The following is a 15,355-nucleotide window of genomic DNA, read 5'->3' on the forward strand; positions in this document are numbered from 1 at the left end:
GCAGAGTGAATCCATGGTCAAATCTTGGAGGCATCACCATATGCATAGCTCTGCTAGGGTTCAGATGAGGTGTTAGGAAGCAGTGTTCATATAAATGCAATGCAAATGTAAGGTGATGTGATTAATTGTTGGGCATGTTTTGGACTTTTGCTGCTAATGTCCCTTTTTTTCTGGAATAGCACTTTCCCTAAACGTCCCTTGACCTTCAGAGTTCAATTGGAGACCATGAGATGTGTTTCTGTAATAGGTCTTAACAAATAAAGCCTATTTGCTCATGTCTGTTTATTTACATATATTTTATGATGTCCTTTTTGTTGTGGCAGTTGTTCCTTATGGATATTTGTCTTTCTTGTCCAAAAGCTCACTAAGGTAGAGGTGCTGTTTTACCATCCTCTCATTACTGCTGTGGTCCAAAGGTCCTTCCTCTACCTTTTAGCTGGTTCCAGGCTAGCATTCTGCCGCAGAGCACTGTACACTTGAGCATTTTGGTGGGGGGGAGCATAGCTTCTATAGCTCTAGGGCACAAATGCATCCTTTAAGCACCTGGTAAGCATACCTGTACTTTCGCAGATAAATCGGTGTGTGTCTCCTCTGTGCCCCCCCCCCCCCCCCAGCACACCGCCCTCCCTCCACCCTCATTTCTTTTCCCAGGTGGTCCATATTAGTGAATATACTGTGTTTTTTTTTTTTTCCATAGGATTTGCATTTGTTCTTCCAGGAGTGTCTAACTGGATGTCCTCTGCAAATTCATCAAATGTGCCATCTTTTCCATCATGTGGTCATCCCTGGGATCATCATCGAACATCGTTCTCCACCACTCTGGTCCATGGATGGTTGTTCTCTTTTGTCCATTCCATCAAATGTCCTGAACACTGTCAGAAGAGGGAAAAGGCTAATGGTAAGAATTATTTTCTACTGTTCTTTGAAACACTTCTTTACTTTTAAGTGCTGCCAGCATGAGATTTCTCTTATGAGTGGGTGGTAGGAGAAGAGTTCACAAATGTTGATTTTGGATATTAACATTTTCGTGATCTTTTTTGGATTCCTTTCATAGTAATGCATCAGGAGGAAGAAGGTGAAAGAGCACATTACAGACAACTTTTGAACGTGCAAACGTTTTTAACATTCTGAGCTTCAGATGCCAGCATCTGTTGTCTTCTGGATGTCACCCCTGGCATGACCCACTAGTATTTAATTTTTTTAAAAGATTTTATTTATTCATTCATGAGAGACACACATAGAGAGGCAGAGACACAGGCAGAGTGAGAAGCAGGCTCCATGCAGGGAGCCTGACGTGGGCCTCGATCCTGGGACTCTGGGATCACACCGTGAGTCAAAGGTAGACGCTCAACCGCTGAGCCACCCAGGCATCCCAATCCGCTAATATTTTAGACTCAGTATAGCTAGAGGCACACTTATTCTCTCTGTTCTACTATAATCTTTTCCTGCCAGTCTGGTAATGAAAAATTAATGTCATCATTTATCTGCTACCCCCATGCTCCACTAATCACTCATTTGCTGTGCAAGTTACTTGCCTTCTCCTCTAAATATCTGCCAATCTGCCACCTTCGTCCAGTTATTTTATCTGGCCTCTATCATCTCCAGCTGTGGCTCGTTCAGTCCCCTGCTTGTAGGGTTGTATTGGTTACTGGAGATATCACACCTTGCCCCTACCCTCCTGAAATGGATCTCATTGAGTTTTACATCTTGACTAAAGGGCACATGGTAAGCTTTTTAGCATTTCATATCTCATTTCCCTGATTGTACCATATCTGGATCCACTGAAGTCTTTGATTAGATGGTTCTTGTCCTGATCTAGTTTCTGAGAGCATCTCGACTGAACCAGGGTGCATGTAAATGTTCTCCATCCCTCTCTTCCATATCCAGTGGGCACTTAAAACGAAGTGACTATCTGGGGCCAGGAAGTTGGGGGCTCCATGATTACCTCCAAGTTGCTGTATCTCTTATTGTTTCCTGTACTATGCAGACCCAGTTCTTTGTGTGTCACTGTTTGGTGGTATGGTTTGCAGGTCTTCCATCCACTTTGTATTGACCCAGTTGCGGCTTTTACGTGGGCCTCATTCCCTATTTTTTTGCTCAGTTACTTAGTATAATAATCTACTCTTCCTATGTGGCTTCAGCTTGGACTTCTATTTCTTTGTAGCTGAGGTGCCTTCATCTGAATCATTCTTACCAAGACTGGTAATCGTGATACCCAAAAGCCCTTGGCGAGTAATTCTTTGCTCCCTGTGTATTGTTTCTAATGGTCATCATAGCAAATTTCTGCAAATTTAGTGGCTTAATACAATAGAAATTTAGGTGTTCACAGGGCCACACTCCTGACAAGGGCTATGGGAGAATCTGTTCCTTGTCTTTAATAGCTTCTGGTGGCTTCTTTGGCCTGTGGTGGCTTCCCTCTGGGATCTCCATCCATGGCCACATTGTCTTCTCCCCCTACCTCCCTCGTAGGAGTGTCCTTATGAGTACATTTAGGGTTCAGCTGGATGATCCAGAATAATCTCCCCACCTTAAGATACTTAAGTGCATCTGCAAAGTCATTGCCAGAGAAGGGATCATGTACAGTTTCCAGGAATTAGGATCTGTTATGTTCAGAAGCCATTACTCAGACCACTATCCCATGTTTTACACACCTAACGTGGGACATTTCCTTCTCCTGGAAGCCCTGCTCCTGACTATTCCTGAGCCATGGTTAAGCTTGCCAGGCCCTTTGGCTTCTCTGGCCTCCTTATCCACCTCCCCTGCACCTGGAACATTATATGGAGTTAGAGAAAATATCAAGTCCCTTTTCAGAAATGTTACCCTGTGATGCTCCCTCTCTGTCTCCCACAGAGGCCTTGCCAGTCAGAGCCTCCTGAATGGTCTCCTGGCTCTTTGGTTAACTAGGACATAGTTCGACATTCTGTGAGGTATGGGCTGCCTTCTACTTAGCCAGAATGCACTTTTCCCTCTTGTCTGTGCTTGGTAATGTATCATTCATTTGGTATGGTTCTGTTCAGATTCCCTGAAACTCCCCTGATCCCCTTCCCACCCTCCTCTTCCATGCGGAATTCATTACTTCTTCCACTCTTCTTCCTCAGCACTGTGTTCATATTTCACTCTAACCATTACCACATTGTATTCTATTTGATTGCATCTGTGCCTCCTACTCGCTAGACTCTGAGAGCCAGAATACGATAGTATTCATCTTTTTAAAAATTTAATGTGACATACGATGCACAAGTGCTTGACATAATATAGAAATAAGTGTAATATAGGAAACAAGTATTTAATCAATTCAGATATCAATTTTTTTGTAATTCAGATTATCCTAGGGTATATAATATTCAATGCCCTTCTCCCAATTTCCTTATGAATCCGGAAGTAATCATTCTCTTCAGGTGAGCATCCTTGTCTTTTCCAGCTTCTGGTGGCTGCTGCTCTAGGGCCTTATGATGGCTCCATTCAGAATCGACCTCTGTGATCACTTTGCCTTTGTACAGTCCATGTTGGCTTTTGTTTCCAGTGCAAATTGATTAAAAGCATTCTAACTTAATGTATTCCTCACTTAAATTTTTATTCAACATCAGGGGGTCATTACACTTACTCCTCAGTGGAACCAATTTACCTTTATAGGAGAGTTTACTGAACCTGAGACTATAGTCAAGGGATGGTCATCTTGTAGATCTGGACCTTTAGGCAAGAATTTGGAGTTCTATCTGTCAGGGTTGCCTCTTTCAACATATTGGCAATCTGTTGAAACAAAACTTGCTTTATCTTTTCTTTTCTTTCCCTGGATATTTTGTTTTATCTGAATAGGCCTGAATTGGAGTTATTTTCCCCACCTCTTCAACGGAAGCAAGCTGGAGTCAGATTTGCCCACTGCCTCCCTGATTTTAAATGTTATGCCCCATGGGCTGTCTACTGTGGAGTATTGCCTGTGTCTGTTTCCTATTTCTATAGCCTTGAGCATCTTAGGACTTCTGTAGAGGGTACTGGTATTTTATTACATCGCATGTCTTATATTTATGAGAAACTCAAAGGGCTTTGAGGATTTTCTTTCTTGGTATCTAATCTTCTAACTGCTCTCTGAGGTAGACAGCGTGAAGTGTTATCTCCATTTTGCAGATGTTATAACAGAGGTATAGCACGACTTGAGGTAGGCCCTGCAGCAAATCAGAGGCCAAGTGCAAAACGGCTCCCTGACTTTTAACCTCCATTTTTCTCATCTGGATGCCAGATGACTTAATTTCAATTTTACCACCTATGCCCATTTGGGTTTTGCTTAAAATGTTGGCAGCCTCCTAGAGTAGATGGAGCTACAATTTTCATGTGAATTTTTCTGTCTTTTGTGTCCCTTCTCATTTATTACACACCTATACTCGTGTGTGCATATAATAAAAAATTATATACTTTCCTTCAAAAGAATTTGCATACAAAATCAGGTTCTGTGAAGGGGTTGTTTGGTATGGGAATGGCGTGCAGATGTGCAGATATAAGAGTCTGAGACTTTTGGACTGTCTTCCTTGCCATTTGAGTATACCTCATTGGCATTAGCCACAGACATGAAAACATAAAAACATAACTAGTGACAATAGGAAATGTAAGAAAGTAACAGTAGGTACTCACAGCAACAAATGTTTTCTATTTAGATAATTCTTGAGGCAAATGACAGGATCCCCAAAGTGGGCTCATACTATGACTTTCATACACTTGGCCTCAAATGTTAAGAGTTTTCTTTTTTCTCACTCAGAGGAGAGTTAATACATTTTTTTTTTTAATTTAAAATGCTACTGCACACATGCTTTCTAGATGAGATTGGCCTGTTTAAAGAGAATGTCTTAAGGGGCTCTGTGGGTGCCGCATAGGGTGTGCGGCAAGGCTTCTTTCTTCCTTATGACTGAATTTGGAATGCCCCCATCTTTCAGCAAGTGGCATTAATTATACCATTGCTCCTAGAGCAGAAAGAGCAGCCTGGTGGGGTGATTTCCCCAGTTTCTGAGTCTCTAAGGCAGTTTCAGTTTCTGGTTGTGGAATGGGGGTGAGGCCTGGCTCTGACCAGCCACCTTAGGGATCAGCCTCAAGACAGACCCCAGATTTCCCTAAGCCCCAAGAGGGGATTTGAGAACCTGGTGGGGGATGCAGCTTGCTGCCCTCCCCTCTGCCTGCTATTCCTCCCACCCACTACACTTCTGAGCACCACCCAGCTGCAGTGTTTCTGCCTTGCAACCATTTGGAGCAGCTGGGATGGAGGCCACCCAGGGCTTCTGTGAGCTGTTGTGGCTGCAGGTCTCCTATTGGCCAGAAGCAGAGAGGGTTCTCACTTATCTGCTCTGAACATGGGTGGCCGTGATCTCTTAGGATAATGCAATTTCTCACTGCCTGGGGGTGGGAGCTTATTGTCCTCCTTTCCAGCTTGTTGTTTGAAGCTGGTTTGTAAGGCTTCCGGCTTTTGCTGACTCACAGACACACACTGAAAAGCTCAGTCCTTCCCCCCGCCCCACACCCCCATCCTCATTTAATGGTTTTTCAAAATGACTAAGAAGATAACACATCTCCCTACGAAGGGGTAATTGGCTGAGGTCATAAATAGACCTGGTTGCGCACACAGGTCCAAGGCTGAAAATCCTCGTCTTCCTCTTTAGCTGCTCACTATTTCCTATTCTGTTCCTGTCTCCTCTCTTGTAGTGTTCCTGGGCTGAGCCACAAGCCTCAGTGTGGTTGGCAGGCAATTTCAGGGGCCTCTCTCATGTTGGGGGGACGTTGTGCAGATGAACGAGTTAGGGGATGGTGTCCTTGTCTCCCTAACAGAACACTGCCATTCCTAGTGGACCTGTGATGAGGAAGCCTCCTCCCCCACCTCTCTCACTTGTGCTTAACTGTAGTGAATGTGCGGGAGGAAGCCAATTCCCGGTGTGTGCACCTGGGCACTTTGTGGATTCTCTCCTAACGGCGTGCCACGAGAGCAGACTGGCAGCTGATGGGTTTGCAAAGCAGAAGATCAAGCTTATTCACAATCGAAGCTTATAGTTTTAGAAACCACATGGATAGGAGTGCTATAATTTTGCAAGATTTGGCAGGCATCCGTGAACCCAGTAGCCACAGTGACTGAGCCTGAAAATGTAGAAACTCAGCTTTCCTTCTTAATGACTTTTAAACCATGTTAGCACATTCTCAGTGTCAGTTTCAATACTTCATTGTACTGATATATATATATTTTTTTCTAGCAAGAAACTAATGGTCTTCAGGTGCTTTTATTAATTGAGGAAGAAGTGAAGAGTGTAGAGACAGCGCTGCTAACTTGGTAGCATGTGTAAACTTCTTATAATTATCACTGTGTAGTGGTTGGGCACCAGGAAAATTCTAATTCTGTTAGATCCCTTATTTTGTGTGTGGGGGCCACTACTTGCCCGAGTCAGTAAGTCACTTAACTGGTAACATGTGCACCTTTCTCAGTGATCGTTTAGACTAATAACAACATACAAAAATAGTTTCTATCCTCTATTTTATTGTCATCGGTTCATGAAAATACTGCCAAAGGGCTGGAAAACAAAATTTTCTCATGTTTTACAACACGGCTACCCAGGGACGCTGGGCCTAATTTGTCCTTAGTAATTTTCAAAAAGGACTCTGTCCTTTAGCTCCCCATCAGTGTGCAGAGTGTCTTAAAGCAAGCTGCAGCCTGATATAGACCCTCTGCCAGTTTCTAGGCCATGGAAGGTTCTGGAAAGTGGATCATTTTCCCCTTCTGGTAGATACGATGTAAATTTTAGATGGTGTGTGCGTGTGGGTACATGTGGTGTATTTGTGTTTGACATATATATACATAGCTCCTAGTACAAAACTTGTAAAATCTTTTGGTTTCACTAAGGCTTGTCTCCAATGTTTGTGCCTTGAATACAGATTATAATAAATAGAGGCAGGCTCTGTCTGGAAATGCTGGACATCTCTGCCTGAGTTAGAACTCTTGTTCCAGGCCTCAGGGGATAAAGACAGTGAGTTGTTTTCTAGCTTGCCCTGGAGCCCTTGAGCCTTTGCAGATGGACATAGCTGCTTTTCTCTGTGTGCAGAATCTTGCCTCCAGCCTCCCACGGTGTGGGGAGAGGGGAATGGGAGGAGGGAGATCTATCTATCAGCCTCTGCTAAATGTCAGCCACTGTGCTGGGTGCTATATATGCATTTCATGGCACCTATACCACAGCTCTGAAAGTAAGTATTTTATAAGAGGGGCAGTGTAGAGCTCCAGAGCTGGGACTGGAGCCAGTCCACCAGGATATAATTACAAATTTACCACTCTTAGAGTATGTGATTTGTTCATGCCTCAGTTTCCCCATTGTGAAGTGAGTGTAATACAGGACTAACCTCAGTTGCTTGTTGTTGAGATGTAAAAAAAATTTTTTTTAAAGATTTATTTATTTATTCATGAGAGACATACATAGAGAGAGGCAGAGACACAGGCAGAGAGAGAAGCAGGCTCCTCGCAGGGAGCCCCATGTGGGACTTGATCCAAAGACCTCAGATCACGATCTGAGCTGAAGGCAGATGCTTAATCACTGAGCCACCCAGGCGTCCCATTTGTTGTTGAGGTTAAATAACAAATTGTAGAGTGCTTAGAAGAATCTCTACCACATAGCTTTAGAGAAGTATTTTGTAAGTAAAGAGGATAGAAATAGAGGTCAACGTGCCCAGTTTGTAGAAGGAAGTAGCTGGGTTAAGGTCAGAACCTGAGTCTGTTAGCTTGGAAGAAATGGTCTTTCTACCTCACCGCTCACCCTACTTCCTTTTTTTCCTAGTTGTATTTGGGTTGGTATCTTAGCTCAGTTCTCTTCACTCCTCCTCACCTTGCTGGGTCAGGGGTGGGTTTGGTCCCTAAATCATTCTGGTTTTCCCATTTGTTTGGCCTTGTAGAGACATCCTCAGGCCTATGATACAGAGCTTAAATGTTAAAGGTGGTCCATGGAGACAGGGGAGAACAGCTCTTTCCTCCAAAAGACTTTGGGGTTGGAATGACCACTTTAGTTGCACAGTCAGTGTTTTAGAATGGAAAGAACAGTCGTTCGTTGTTCTATGTGTCAGTTCTTCTCCTCCCTCTCCAACACGGAAGCATCCTGTGAGCAGCTTCCATGGCATAGACTTCCCACCATACCAAGCCTTTGACTTTCTGCTGAGCACATACATAGCAGCTCAGGGGTATTTGAATTGAGGAAGGAGAACATCACATTTAAAAGCCTCTTCCTGTCTCTAAACATAAAATGCCATGGGACAGCATTTTTCCTTTTTTATGGTGGCAGGTTCAAGAGTTTATAGGCCAGATTTTGGGATCATTGACATGTCCTTTGCTTCCTCTGGCAATTCCTTCTGCAGTTTCCATCATAAGCTTCTGTCTCTCTCTCATAGGCCTCCTAATGTTGAGGAGTTGGCTTGGACCTGTGTATCTTATGCCAGCTCTCCTTCTTTTACACTCTCTTAAGAAACGCTGCTAAAGATGTAGAACATATTTACAAAGTTCTTAGGTGTGGCAATGAGGAACATAACATTTGGTCTCCAGAAATGAAAATATAGAAGGGATTTGATTACTTTTGCCTCTGTCCCACCTATCTTACCTACCCATGTCCAGTTGACTTTGGACAGGAGTTTTCAATAACGTTCACATTTATGTAAACTGCAGTGGTTTCTTTTTTTTTTTTTTTTTCCCCCGACTAAGGATACAGGGTCTTTAAGGCAAGACAACACTATTAATAGCATGTGGATGTGTGTGGTTTATTTTTGTTTTCAAAATGGAAATGTTTCTTTGGGGTTTTGGCATGCTCTTTGATATGTTGAAAGATGAGAAAGCATCATTTGGGAAACTCAGCACTCATACCATATTAGGAAATTTACAGTGCTTCGGATTTCACATTTAATGTTTTAATTGCCTGGTTTGGTAATAGAAAAATTTCAAACTCCTCTCTTTCATTTAAAGTTACCACCACTTTCCCCCCTCTCTTTAGCGGTGGGTTGTTTCCAGCTTCTACTTCCCACTCCTGGTTCCCATGTGGACTGAGTAGTTGAGAAAGCAATTTGTCACATGTTATCTTGAATGACCATGTTGACTTCTGACACATGCGGTTGTTTCCTGGGACCCTTGTAAGTATGCTAAAGGTGTGACCAAACTGGAGCTGTGTTTTTGAAACTTTTAGGTTCTGTTTGAATAGAGGGTGCTACTCTGAATGTTCTAGAAAGTACATACAAAATCAAAGAGAATGCTGCCATCTTGGTCTGGGGCAGTATTTGAGACATACACTTTGCATTACAAGAGATGGACATGCCGATGGAGATGGGATGACAGAGTGGAGAAGGAACAGAAAGTTGAGTAGTTCATGGAGTTTAGGTGTTCTGGAAAAATCAAGACCTGAAATAAAGTTAATATTTACTCTTCTTATAAATCTCTTCTTATGGAAGGAACAGTAGTGGAAGGATTTCTAAAAGTCATTTCTTGTGGACAAAAAGATGTGGAGAGAACAAGCCTATATGTCATCTTTAGTGTCCCACAGAGTCATGAGGTTTAGAAGGGAAATGTGCTCTCCTCTGGGGGAATTGAGGCTCCATCACTAGGCAGCTGAGAGTAGGGATTATGTTCACTTTTCATGGACCACTCTCTCTAAATAGAGTTCCAATTAAAATGTCTATTTCATGTTTCAATATCCAAATATAATTTTTAATTATAGAGTAATCCATGCTTAATGTAGAAAATTTGGAAAATACAGGAAGACCTCCAGAAGAAAATAAAAATAACCTATAATTATATAAACCAGAGAGAATTTGGATATATTTTTTTAGTATTTATTTCCATGTGCTTATGTCTGTATGCATTTTTATTTAAGTAGGATCTCACTGTATATGTGTTTGGAATTCTAATTATCTTTCTGTAATAATAAACACAGTATTTAATGGTCATATTGTAATTCTTCATAAGTTTATCCCAGAATTTCCCCCATAGCTTTTCTGCTGAGCTAATTGTGGTCAGGGTGGTTTATTGTGTCAGGTTAAGCACTACCAGGAAGAGCATGGGGAACCGAGTACTCAGCAAAATGTTGTTGATTGATCTCACTGGTGGCAATTTGTCTGTTTTGTCTATATTTCCTTTTGCTTTTCCATTTCTTCTATTGTTCATTTTGTCAGGATTGAGGATCACTTGGTATCCTTGTTTCATGTTTCCTGCTTGTCTCCCTCTCTCTCAAGCATGACTCCATGCCCTCTTCATGTGTCCTGTTCAACTACCACAGAACCTCAAAGGCTTTAGAAATGAAGTGACAAGGTAATTTTTTCCTGTCATTTTTTTGTTTTCTTGGTAGCCTAATCAGTGCTATTTTCTAATTCTTAATATGCTTCTTTCATCTTTCCTCCTTTGCCAGATTCCCACATTTTATAACCCAGATGTGGCTCTCCTCGTCGTGGGAGGTCCTCCCCACATTTTAGAAAGGGGATGTGGAATATATATATGTGAAGAATTTAGAGATCAAGCAATGAACAGTGAAATGTGGGCCCTTGATGTACTAGGAGATCAGGAGGGGAGAGATGAGTGTGAACTAGTTTATTCAAGAAAGGCGTCATAGAGGGGTGCTTGTCTGGCTCAGTTGGTAGAGCAGTTGACTCTTGATCTTTGGGTTGTGAGTTCAAGCCTCATGTTGGGCATACATCTTACTTAAAAAAAAGGTGACTTCATAGGTATAGGTGACATTTATCATGGATATGAAAGGATGACAGGATTTACATGGAGCACAGGGAAAGGGAAGGTATTAATGATTGCAAAGGCAATAAACAAAGGCCTACGAACTATTAGTAGCAGTGTTTTGTGGAAATAAATATGGTATATAAGTGCAAAGTTGAGGTAAGGAGAATGTCTATGTATGATGGTCAAAAGGGGAACATAATGATCTCTCTGAAGTCAATATATGTGGTCGGTGGAAGCCCACCGTGAAATTCTGTAACTCCTTTCTAGACCTGCTACACAGGTCTCTTCAGATTCCTGACTACTGCTGTTCCCGCAGTCATTATTCTAGCTCCTTCACTCTTCAGTCTTCTCCTGAAAATGCCGTTATGTTCAGACAACAACATTGTCACAATGAGTTTCCCAAACACTATCTCATTTGACACTCATTGGACAGGCACTGCTACACCAATTTAAAGCAGGAATCCGAGGTTCAGTGAAGTTTAGAAACTCTCCTGAAAAGTAACTTAACAGATAGCAGAAGCAGACTGTGAGACTCGGGCCCAGATGTGGTCCCTGCCCCTTGTGATCAGTCATGCCAATGCCTGTCATGTAGGCCCTTTCTGTTAACTCATGTGCTTTTTCACTGGTTCACTAGTTTTTGGCAGATCTTGACTAAGTACCTCCTATGGGCAGGACCCCAAGTTATGACAAAGATGCACAAAGTTTACGTCCTGTTTCCCCTTCCAGTTGGATAGGATTCTTGATGCCGAGCTGTCTGGTACAGTCTGCATGGGTGGTGTTGTGGGTGTATCACGAAGGTACTTTAAGGCTGAAATTTTGGGAGGGACTTAGTTTCCCAGGAGGGGAAGTGATATGTTAGCTTTGTGTTGGGGAAAAAATTGGGGGATTCCTTTGCAGGAATCCATGCCTTAAAGGGCCAAAAGGTGAGAGAGGGTGGTGGTTGGTATATTTGGGAGTTCAAAAATAGTCAAATTTGCCTGGAATCTGATGTGCCAATTAGGAAGCAGTAGAAGATAAAACTAAAGAGGTAGGTGGATCCGGGGTGGCTTCGGAAACCATGGTTAGAGACTTAGCTTCTCAGTGCAGTGGGAGGGGACATCAGGCCTGGATTGGCCCAAGCTTGCCATGTCAGAAGGTTCCTCTGATGCAATGGGAAGGGTAGTCTGCTGAAGAAGAGCCATTAGGAGAGGTAACAAGGTAACCTCTTCTTCAGGGTCTGGACTAGTGCTCTGAAGCAACCTGAAGCCCGCTCTTCTGGAGCAAAGCTTTATGAGCTGGAGAGCAGAGAAGGGAAGTCTGCTGTCCCAACACGATTCTGGCCCAAATGCACACACCCTATTCCAGTTCCTTATAACATCTGTGAAACTGAAGTTAGAACATAGCCTCAGAAGCCATAATGTCAACAGAGATCTGGCATTTTGACTACCCTTCTCCAGGTAGATAACCAAAGGCTGAGTTTGATTTCATTAAAATGATATACCTTCTCCTTTGTCTTCAAGCCATGGGTCTTAAAAATGGAAGCTATTTAAAAAAAAATTATTTTTCCTAAAAGTTGAGAATCGTGGTCAAGTAACGGTATATAGCTAACGGTAATAAAAACGTTGTAAAAACAAAATGGAGCTCAGGAGCTCTTCATTACACATCAGGTTCACAAATAGGAGCTTGCTGCAAGGTCAAGCAAAGAAACTTGGTGGAAATGTATGTCCTTCTGGCCAACAGGCGGCGAGCTCAGGCTGGCAGCGTAGCTGGACTTCTGTCTATGAGAGCTGCTCTTTCCTATGTGACGAAAACATGTTTTCTCTTGTCGTCCTTTCTACATTTTTCTCATAAATAACTCCCTTTAGAGACCACTTCTTGAATGTGTTCTTCCCTTTCCTTCTAAAAAGAGACGTGATAGATTATCACAAAGAGCTGGTGGGGAAGGATCCCACAGCAGAAGGTGATGGAGCCACCTGCAAGCGAGGGTCCTTACAGTCCCCTGGGAGCTCTGAACTTGCTGGTCCCCCCCAGCATCCCTCCAGTGGCCTCATTGTTCCTCTTACCTGAGGGGAAAGAGTATGTGACTCTCCTGGCTGCCTTGCAGTCTCGTTGCCATGGAAACTTCCATTCCACACACCTGATTCACACATCACGCTTGACTCAGTCCAGACAGAGGTCACAGACTGGCATTTGCCCTTTGTTTTCCCCTTCTTGTGTTTTCCAGGCACTTAGAAATGTATCTTGAGAGATGAGAGGGTGGGCAGTATCATGTGTGACCAGGCTTTGTTGGCAGGGGAAGAAATTTGGGAGTTTCAGAAATCATAACTGTGAAGGGAAGAGCAGAGCAAATGGGGAAGTCTGTATAGTTTTAAGCTTCTCATGCAAGGAGAGGCTTTGATTCCAGGCCTATCTGAAGGTCATTTTCTGGATTTTTCAGGTGAGATGGGAAACGAGTAGAATGGATTCCAGAAGCTGTTGCTCCTTAGTGGGTTTTCTGTCCCATTTTCACCAAATTATCCACTAATCTGAGGTCTGTGTTGTTGAGTCTGTTGAGTGTGTAGTCCAGCCATCAATTACAGCTGAGTCTTAAGAATCAAGTCCTCTAAAAAAAAAAAAAAAAAAAAAAAAAAAAAAAAAGAATCAAGTCCTCTGATGATATTTCTCATACCATGGCTTGACTTTTATATAAAGTACACTATTTTAGAAAGCACCAATAATTTTGAGGAAAATATCATTAAGGGTCAGCACACGTGCTGGAATATGTTTCTGTTTCCCTTCTGATTTCTTTCTTCCTCTTGAATAATAACTCCTTTAATATATAACCTGGAGAAAAGGACCTGGTAGGAGAGATTAACGTTCTTTCCCAGCCAGAATTTTTTTTGCATAGATTGAGAAATTTTCCTTTGATTCCTGTTTATAAGGCCAAGTTTCAGAAATTAAAAAGACGTTCACTTTGACATGGTAATCATTCTTCCTAAAACGAGATTTCAGACCTTTCTGTGGCTCAGTTAGGTGTTACCCACATCTTGGCAGTGGAGTTAGCTAGTCAGTGGCTTCTCAGTCTTACCCTGCTTGCTCTTCTGGTTCTTCCAGTTTGCAAATTTTCCTCCCCTTCAGGTGGTCTCAGTTTACAAAGTGTGCCCTCACAGCAGTCAGGAGACCTAGTTTGTAATCCACCAGGCCTGAGTGAAAAATCTCCTCTCTCTTGTATTGGGCATATATATTCTTTTTTTTAAAAGATATTATTTATTTATTCATGAGAGACACATAGAGAGAGGTAGAGACACAGGCAGAGGGAGAAGCAGGCTCCATGGAGGAAGCCTGATGTGGGACTCGATCCCGAGAACCCGGGATCATGACCTGAGCCAAAGGCAGACACTCAACTGCCGAGCCACCCAGGTGTCCCGGGCACATATATTCTTTAAGTGTGTATTTAAATTCCAGTTAGTTAACATGCCATGTAATACTAGTTTCAGGTATATGATATGCTGATTCATCAATTCTGTGCATCACCTGGTGCTCATCACAACAGGTGCACTCCTTCATCCTCATCACTTGTTTCCCCCACCCCCTTCCCCTCTGGTGACCATCAATGTGTTCTCTAGCATTAAGAGTCTGTTTACTTGGTTTGCCTATTTATCCAACTTTTGTTTTGTTCTTAAATGCCACATGTGATGAAAATCATATGGTATTTGTCTTTCTACGATTTCACTTAACATGATACTCTCTAGCTCCATGCATGTCATTGAGAATGGTAAGAGTTCATTTTTGTGTGGCTGAGTAGTTTTCCATTGTGTGTGTGTGTTTGTGTGTGTGTGTGTACACACATATACACCACTACTTCATCCATTTATCAATCGATATGCAGTGTTGGGCTATTTCTATAATTTGGCTATTGTGGATAATGCTGCCAGAAACATTGGGGAGGATGTATCCCTTTGAGTTAGTGTTTTTGTATCCTCTGGGTAAATACCTAGTAGTATAGTTGCTGGATCCTAACGTAGTTCTATTTTTACCTTTTTGCAGAACTTCCATACTGTTTTCCATGGTGGCTGCACTAGTTTGCATTCCCACCAACATGGCAAGAGGGTTCCCCTTCCTCTTGAACGTGTTTTATCAGATGCAGTTTCCTCATCTGTGAAATGGCATTAATAACTCAAGGTTGTTGTTAAAAATACTGTAATTTAAAAAGCACTTTGCTGGCAGCCCGGGTGGCTCAGCAGTTTAGCGCCGCCTTCAGCTGAGGGTGTGATCCTGGAGAACCAGGATTGAGTCCCACATCAGACTCCCTGCATGGAGCCTGCTTCTCCCTCTGCCTGTGTCTCTGCCTCTCTCTCTCTCTCTCTCTCTGTGTCTCTCATGAATAAATAAATAAAATCTATTTAAAAAAAATAAAAAGCACTTTGCATAATGTCTGCTACATGATATCTATTCTTGCCTTGCTAGATAATTTTGGAAATGACATTATAGCGTCTGAGAGCATCTTCTCACCACCACTACAACTGAATTTGTTGTTGCTGACTTAGGCTTGGACGAAGATAGACGTTGGGCTAAGAATATGAGTGGTGGATTAAACGAACTAGAGAATTCTTTGTGAAAACAGAGTGTGTGCACACCTTCCCTTCTTTCTGACTTGTGTGCGCACCCTCAGTCTAGTTTTTGAAT

At 42.5% G+C, this 15,355-nt stretch overlaps 1 protein-coding gene across 1 annotated transcript in view; it reads left to right on the plus strand.

Moving 5' to 3' along the window:
• Positions 1–15,355, plus strand: part of LOC102151579 — a 338,066-nt gene that overhangs the window by 285,358 nt on the left and 37,353 nt on the right. The window contains exon 7 of the mRNA XM_038583970.1: positions 698–898. Within this exon, the coding sequence (XP_038439898.1) occupies positions 698–898 (201 nt within the window). The remainder of the gene's footprint in view (positions 1–697; positions 899–15,355) is intronic.

This window comes from Canis lupus, chromosome 35, assembly GCF_011100685.1.
Source record: "Canis lupus familiaris isolate Mischka breed German Shepherd chromosome 35, alternate assembly UU_Cfam_GSD_1.0, whole genome shotgun sequence".
Classification (NCBI taxonomy): Eukaryota; Metazoa; Chordata; class Mammalia; order Carnivora; family Canidae; genus Canis; species Canis lupus.